Genomic DNA, 8967 nt, shown 5'->3' on the forward strand with positions numbered 1-8967 from the left:
GAATACTGGTCTGCTGCTAGTTACAGGTCAGTGATAAGGTAGGCTAGCTTTTTTTTATATTGCTAGCCCAAATGCAAGTCCAGATTGCAAAACTGGATGCAATTCCATTGCAGGGAGAAGGAAAAGGAGGGGAAAGAGATGAATTCATTAGTTCTTTCCTCAAGATTATTCAGCCATTAAGTATCTCAAATAAAAAAAAAAGTTAGCTTTCTTTACCTTCACTTCCCAGGACAAACAAACAAACAAACAAATTAATTAATTAATTAACTAATTAATTAAATAATTAATGTTTATTACATTTTTTTCCAAAGGGTTAGTATCCTCCAAATGGTCCTATGAAAGTTAGATAATTCTTGTAACTTACTTTCCCAGAACATGCCTAGTTGTATTAGTAAACAACTAACTGGAACTCTAAAAGGAAATAATTGGGTGTGTGTAGATATTATGTACTTTAAATATAGCACTAGTTATATCTTCCCAGCATAAAGTCAATAAGCATGGTAATGGCTCAAATCATTTGTCTACTAACTAGAAATAGTACTTTGAAACATCTGACTCCTGCCTCTGGAACCCCATTCCAAGTAAGCCTTCAATACAGTGAAAATACTCAATGTGAACACCAAGACTGTAACTATGAATTTTTATACCATAAGCAAGTAGAATGAAGTATACTCTTATTTAGTTTTTTTGTTTGTTTGGGAAATAGCTCTATGCTAAGGATACAGCACAGAGACCCTGGGGCACCATTCCTTGAGTGGACGTTATGGGGTATTATCCCACCCATCTTTTTAAGTAATTAATCTTGTTAACTAGTTGCTAAGGTTTGATGGTTTTTTGTTTTTGTTTTTGTTTTTCATTTTTATGGAGCTAAACAACTGTAAGTTTTAAGAAGTACCTTCTAAATTTGGTACTCTAGCATAAAACCCCATATGTCTAATACTACTTCTGGCTCTGGGAATGATATTATTTAGAACAGTTAGTTTGCTAAGGCTTGAATTTAATCTAATTAAGAGAAAAAAATAATCTAATAAAAACATAATTTGCTAACTTGGTGTTAGACAAGTTTTGCAGTAGGCACACTAAAAAATGCATTAAGCCAATTTTCACTTACCTTATTAGAAGTCATTTTATTCAATTCCAAGGAGTCATTTAGGTACAGACTCCCTTAGCTTTCCAGAACCATTGCACCATAAACTACAGAAATATTATATCTTTTAAAATATATGAAATATAGCAATATGCAAAGTTTTTCTCCACTCAATTTCTTTATTTTAATGCTTTTACTATTATATAACACATTTAGATATGTAGATAGAGCAATTAAGAAATTAAAAACTAGACAAAAGATGTTTTGACTTTAAATAATGTTTACAATCCACTTAAACTAAATGGAAATATTTGGAGATTCACATATTCCAAAATTGGATTTACTTGCAAAGGAGCTATAATGAGTCAATTTTGAACAAAATACAATAGAAGCAAGCAGTGTGAATGGACAACTTCTACCCAAGTGAAAATGTGAGAGAATTTGAGCTGAGTCTATACAAATAAAACTGGAAAAAAGTAATTTTTCAACTAAGCTGATTTCATGGGCTCCCTTTACATACCTAATTGCTATGAGTAAACCTGGACACATAAATTTATAAAAGTAAATGTGACATAGGTAACAGTAAGACAAGAAAGAAGCAAGAATTCTAAATGTTGGATCAAAGAAATTAGACTTCACAGCATTTTTGCAGAGCATTTGTTTTGCAGGTTGTAACTTGCACATTCCTTTAATTCTTTTTTTTAATAGGGGTATTTTGGTTATGCTCCTTAATAACCTCTAATTGCTTATAAGTAGGCACTGAAAAATTTATAAGTTTCTATGTTGGTGATTCCAGTTTCACTTTATATGAATCAATTCTTAGTCTAGATGAAGCATCAGTGAGATCATGTAATTTCAGGGACAATAAAAATCTGATGTAAGAGATTATAACCTATTTAACACCCAATGCATTCCTACAGAGAACTCTGAAGGTAGCCACTGACTCAATATAATAGTATACTGCAAGTTTTATAATATTTCTTTTTTCTAAATAATTGGAGTTACAATAGAAGAAATTATCATGATTATCCTCCTTTTGATCTAAAATAATCCCTGTCTCTATAATTATCTCTTAATCACTCAATTTGCCATACATAGATATAGTTTTCAAATGTTTCTAAATTACTTATCAAGGATAAACATTCTGTTTAGGATAAATTTTTTGCAGTAATCATTTCAAAATAGAATTTTTCCTAGATAAGAAAATAAAACTTTCACATGAAAATCAAAAATATGAGTCTTCAGTCATAAGAAAATTTGTTCCAATCTACAAATCAGCCATTTGCATATTATTCAATGGTGGCAGATATGGAGAGCAATATTTTCCTTGGCCATGAAACTAAGTTCCAACAATGTCTATGGATAATCAGGAGTACAAATTTTAGATATACACAGTTATATTTTAATTTCAAGAATAAGTTTAAAAGTCTTATATGTCATTGCATCTATCCCCCCCCCCCCCTTTAGCCCCTCTCCCTATTGTCATTTTGGGGTAATAATAATTTAAAATTTATTGTTTATGTTCCTTGCCTTTATCATTTCCATGAATAAAGTGGTTTATGATGACAATCATGGGTCAAAAAGTAGGTGAGGGTGTGTGTAAAATATTGAACTTAAGTTTCCCATGAGATCATGGTGTATCAATTACCACAATTTCATATCATCACCTCAAACTCACCATTTATGCCACTGGAGATCTGAAGGAATATGGACTATTTTAGAAAAAAATAGCATCTTCCACTTACTCCAGGGTAACGAAATAATTTTGAGCAATCTAGAGCTAAGCAAGAAATCACCACCAGAATATCAGATGGCACTTGTCAAGTCTTTAACTAGTATCTTAGGCACTTTGAAAGCAGAAGAAGGAAAAGAATCCTGGGCTTGAAGTCAAAATATATAGGTTCAAATTCTGATTCCAGTATCACCTTCCCACACTCTTTAGTGGCAGTGTGACACTGGGTAAATCACTCATTCTCTCTGATTAGTTTCTTTGTCTGTAAAATGGGTATATTAATAATTGCATCACTTTCCTCCCAGATTGCTATCAAGAAAGTGCTTTGTAAATCATAAAGCACTATGAATTGTATGAATTCTAATTTTTATTATTTTACTGCTCAATGTCTCCTTCATTGTATAATAGCCAGGGACAGAGAAAGGAGATGCAATTAAAAGCTGTTGATTTTGCTTCCTAAGTACATTTCTAATAGATTTTGAAACATTTTGATTGTGAAAATAATTTGAAATTTCTATTTATATTCATTAATCATACCTATCTCCTATCCTTACCCCCATTCATGTGTATAACAAAAAACCCAAAAACTTGACTTTCAAAAACTTCATTTCTTTTTATGTCACCTCAAGCCACTTGCCTCATTGTGGCCATCTTGAGAAAACTTGTGGGTAGAGGGGTAATCCACTTGTATGTGCCTTTGCAGGCTACATTTGGGACTCTACTGAAATTCTATTTAGTTGCAGGAGAGCTTTTTGATATGTTGTCTCATTACTCTCATCAGCTGTGGTCTTGGTCATTTCATCAGGATTTTCACTACTGCTGACAATGGCAATGGCACTGAATGACCTTCGTCTAACCTTGGTTTCAGTAGTTCCTGATCCTTTGCCTGAGGATGTTTTCTCAAGGTTATGCAGCTGCTGGTCTTTCCAGTCCAACTGCTTGGCACTGCAGAAGGGGGCATATACTTCAACACTTCCCTCAAATTGTAAGCAATTTACCTTGTAGTATTTTTTCTTCACTTCTAAAACATCATTGAATCTATGGCCCCAGAGAATTTCTCGGGGGACATAGGAACTTCGTGACTGGTGAGAAGTTCCAGTAGAATCACCTGTATAAGTAAACGTCACCAAAATCTCAAAGTTATCTTTGGCTACTGCTTTACGATCAAGGGCATACAAAGGGCTCTCATGATCAATTTCATGGACAATGGTCACTGGAGTCACAAGAATGATCTGGTCATTGACCAGTTTTAGGTCCTTAAATCCCATTGTCATCCGTCTTTCACTATCTTCCACATAGCGAAGAAGCTGAGCTCTTACTGTTCCTTCTACTACATGGTTTGGTCGAAAATCACCAATGCGCCACATAAGGCAAAGTTTCCCATCTCTCATGCCTATGAGGGCAAAATAACTGAATCGAATGGTCTGGGCTCTCTTTCGAGCTGTTGCCATTTTTGCTAAGGCAGCTCCAATGATGAAGGTGTTTATGATGCAGCTCAAGATTGACTGAAGTATAACGACAAGCACTGCCACAGAACATTCTTCAGTGACACAGCGAGAGCCATAGCCTATAGTGGTTTGAGTTTCAAGAGAGAATAAGAATGCTCCTGTGAAAGTATGGACATTGTCAACACAAGGTGTGATATTTGGATCATTTAACAGGTCTCCGTGATGAAGGGCTATCACCCAAAAGATTAAGCCAAAAATCAGCCAAGAGAGAATATAGGATAAAGAGAATATCACAAACATATGGCGCCATTTCGTATCCACAAGGGTGGTGAAAATATCAACCATGTAACTCCCCCATTCTCCAAAAATATGCTTAAAGTATACATTGCAACTACCATCTTTGTGAAGCAATCGTCTTCTTGCTCTTCGCTTCTCACTTATAATGTGCTCTGGGTGATAGTTAGTATATTTGGGCACATTCCCCTCCATGTTCACAATCCGATAGTTGCTGCCATAATAACTCATTTTGTTCTTATATTCTCAGATCATCCAGTAAGATAACAGTTTGATGTCTTTGCTTTCAATCAAAATCTAAAAAGGACGACAGAAACAGATTTTTATTATTTAACTGGTCTCTTTCTAGGAGAAAGTCATCCCTATTGCAACAATTATACCACATTTTATAAGCTAAAGGATAACTTTATTTGAAGGGGAAGACAGGATTAATTATGCATTTAAGTTGAGCAATCTGACCCAGTAATTATTTTTTTTGAAGAAACATCATAGTTATTGAGTATATAGTACAAGTCTGCCTTCTCTGACTTGAAAAGATCAACATATTTTGCTGCCCTTTATGATACAATCCCCTTGTATTCAAAATATCTGGAAACATTTCCATCTAGCTACAATTAAGAAATAACATTATTCCAAGATTTTATCTAACAGCTCTACAAGCCTTCCAAAATATTAAACTTACATTTGATAATATACACATTTTTCCTTATTAGACAAATCTCTCAAAATTCAGCTATAAAGGAAAAAATATTACCTCACAAACATGAAATATCTTCATTCCAGACCCTTTTGCAACTTACATATAACTGTAGATACCCAGGCTCTGTAGCTGATCAAACAGGAAATTTGTCACTTTGCAGGACTTGCTCCTTTCCCCTGTTCCTGAAAATATCTTGCTCCTCACTGCATGTTCTCTGACAGAGTACTAAGGCACATCTCATTCAAATAGAGCTTACTTTCCCAAAGATCCACCTTTAGGCGTGTTTGAAGAAGCCTGCCTTGAGCCTAGGGGAGGTAAAACCACTCCCAGGTGTCTTTCAGTAAGGTGTAAAATTGCTTTTGCCTTTGTTCCATCACACTCACTCATATTTTGACACTGCCAACTCTTCACTTCCCTTCTGAAAGGGAGGAGAAAAATTTGCCAAAGTGGCTAATCATCTTTCTCTCTTAAAGGGAGCATGCTGAATTTGCTCTGCTCTCAGACACTGACTGTTTATCTGTAGTTCCACAAATTTGATGGGTAAAAACTCCTCGTCCTACTTCCAGTTACTTCTTTCCTCTCACTTGTCCCCATCTCTTAAAAGCCATTAAAACATCACTATAGAAAACATAGCTCATCAATAATTTTGCCCCCCCCAAGGAGAAACCACTGGACTTAAAATATGACAGGTGAGAGTGAAAATAAATATTTTAAATTAAAGTAGATATCCCTTCAGCTACCAAGATCAAGGAAGAAAACACAACAACCCATTATTTTTCTAGAGAGTTTTAATTCTCTCAGTTATTGTACCTAGGAAATGGTTTACTACTTTGGGTTGTGTTTTTGGTCTATCTATCTATACATGCACGGAAATAATTTGGCTACTATTGGGTCCTGGTTGACAAGGACCCTTTTCCAGTGCACAAACTGATGGGGGTTGTTTGAGATATCAAGTTCTCACTAAGCCCTCAGGGTTCTGAGTGCTCTGAAATGGTTAATGTACCTACTGAAGGCATCAGTTTACTCCCTTGTCTCAGGATCAGGCCCACTCTACAATAAACACTTTGTTTGATAGAACATTTGTGTGGGATGGACTCTGCTTACATGCTTACAAGCTGAAAATCTTTCCCATGCCAAGAAACCAGTTAGGCACACATTAAAGGTTTGTTTGTTTGTATTTTTATCCATATCAGTTTGGAGTACTTACATCATTTCCTTTATTGGCATTAAAATTAAGTTTTGAGGTGCACAAGTGTGTATACAAGATATGACTAGTTTTATATTAAAGGCTCTAAGGGTTTCTGAAATGCTCATTGGAATATAATACTTATAAATATTTGGTAAATACTTTATCCCTATCATGAGACATTAGTTGAAGAAAATTATTTGATTTGCCATTTTATAATGACATCATCAAAAGATGAGAAGTGTAATGCTATTTCAACCCTCCACTTCAGTTGCCCCAGTTATATAATATGAGAAAATCATCGAAGACCAATGCAATTTGAATTGAGAAACATATTTGGTATTCTAATTATTTTTATCTTGACTGGTTCTAACAACCAATCTTTTAGATGTACCACAATTAATTAACAGAAATTGAAAAATAGTACATAAATCATGAGTTATTGTTTAATTGCTCTTTCATGCCATCAATAGAAGTTCTTCTCTAAAATGGCTTTCCTTTGGTATTGTTTAGAATTCAGGTCCTATTTAGTCGCTATTCTCCAACCAAACTATGCTCAAGCTTATGCTTCACATGTTAGCTGACAGTTATCACATCTGAACATTTGAATGGTTTCTTTCCAGATTTTGACATTATCATGGAAAGAAGGCAGGTCCAAAGGATCTTGTTCTTCCTTCCTTTGAATCAACCTACTACTGTGGTTTTGTTTTTGGAATTATCACACATTTGCAAGTTTCTTCCCAATAAATAAGATTTTTATATGTCTTTTCTTTTCATCCTCCAGCCATTTAACAGATCAGAATCCCAGTGAATCCCATTTCAAATGAAAAGATGGATCCCTGATTTCCTATACCTTAATACAAGTTATACTAAAAAAAAAAACTAGCCACACAAAGCTAATAAAACAAAAATTGACAATAATTAATGACAACCAATTTCAGTATGCAGGATGAATAAAGAAGATTCTATTGTCATACTAATCAACATTCAATTTATTGCTAAGGGCCAGCCAGATACACATGTGAGATTAATCTGTTTTTAAATATGTTTGTCATTTAATCATCCAGTTCAAAGTTAATTGGTTTTTTCTTTTGAAGGTTTCTGCTACATAAAATTAAACGCTGACATTTTTGTTTAAAATCATCATTTCCAAATTCTCAACTTTATCATCATCATAATTAAAAAAAAACATTTTGAAGAAGCTAAAGAAATAGTCTATCTTTTCTTTCTATTTTCCTTTATGTTTTTTGGTTTCCTTCATCACATTTATTTCTGAACATTTCCCTCACTCTCCCCACACAATAAATTGCCCACCTTATAAAATGTATATGAAAAGAGCAAAAGGAAGCTCAGGAAAAAAAGCTACACATCAACTATGCATAACAGACCTATGTAATGTTATATATTTATGCCCCTCCCCATCTGTAATGATCAGAGGGAAGTATATTTTCTCAACTTTTCCTTAGAACTGATATAATTACACTACAGTCAGCTCTCTTTTTACTGCTTTTTATCTTAAACCTTGTTATAATATTTGTATAGATTCCCTCCCACCAATTTAACTTATTTCATTCTAAAACAATTCATATGTTTTTCCATTCTTCTTTGAATTCTTATGCCATTTCTCATGACATAATAACATTTCATTGCAGATTTAGGTATTATGATGTTTAACCATTTGCTACCACCATAAAAACAAAACAAAAAAATTGTGCTGCTGTATAGCATATCTCTTTGTATGACATGTTTCCTGAGCTCTAGGAACTTGTGGTGTTTATTTTTGCTTAAAAAGTGCTTCCTTTATGGGAACTAGAAAATGAATCAAGTAAGTCTGGGAAAGCATACCACATAAACCTACAAAGTATAGAGTACATCATTTCCTTCCCTTCATCCCCCCAATTCTGTTTCTAACCACCCCCTCCACCTCTGGTTTCAAACTACACCAGTGAACTAATTCATTCATTGAAGAAAGAAAACAAAGTCATTCCTAACTCCTCTTTAGGGTGTTATTACAGGTTGACTATGATAAGAAGCAAATTCTCAATTAATGGAATTGAGTTACATTAAGGTTGCTTTCATAGTGCCCTGGAAATAAAAGAATCAGTCATTTTGTTTGGCTTTATCCTCATTAACCCAATTGATCTATATTTACAAGAAATATATATTTTAGATAAACTAAATGGATAAAAATGCATCATAAAATACAAATCATTATGTGACTACTAGGAGCTTCTTTTTGAGCATCATCTTTCTTCCTTTCTCTTTTTACTTTCCTGTCTTGTTTTTCCTCCATCCTTTCCTTCCTTACTTACTTCTTTCCTCCCTCCTTTCCTTCCTTTCTTCCTTCTTTCCTTCCTTACATCCTTCCTTCTTTCCTCCTTTACTCTCTCCTTCCCTCCCTCTCTTCCTTGCTTCCTCCTGTCCTTCCTCCCTTCCTTCCTTTCCTCCTTCACTCTCTCCTTCTCTCCCTCCCTTCCTTCTTTTCTTCCTTCTTTCTTCCTTCCTTCCCTCCTTCTTTCT

General features: G+C 34.4%; 1 protein-coding gene across 1 annotated transcript in view; it reads right to left on the minus strand.

Annotated features, from left to right (window-relative positions):
• Window positions 1-1347: 1347 nt before the first annotated feature.
• Window positions 1348-8967, minus strand: part of KCNJ16 (potassium inwardly rectifying channel subfamily J member 16) — a 94283-nt gene continuing 86663 nt past the window's right edge. The window contains exon 2 of the mRNA XM_044673732.1: window positions 1348-4858. Within this exon, the coding sequence (XP_044529667.1) occupies window positions 3524-4792 (1269 nt within the window). The 5' untranslated portion in view covers window positions 4793-4858 and the 3' untranslated portion in view covers window positions 1348-3523. The remainder of the gene's footprint in view (window positions 4859-8967) is intronic.

Source organism: Gracilinanus agilis, chromosome 4, assembly GCF_016433145.1.
Source record: "Gracilinanus agilis isolate LMUSP501 chromosome 4, AgileGrace, whole genome shotgun sequence".
NCBI lineage: Eukaryota > Metazoa > Chordata > Mammalia > Didelphimorphia > Didelphidae > Gracilinanus > Gracilinanus agilis.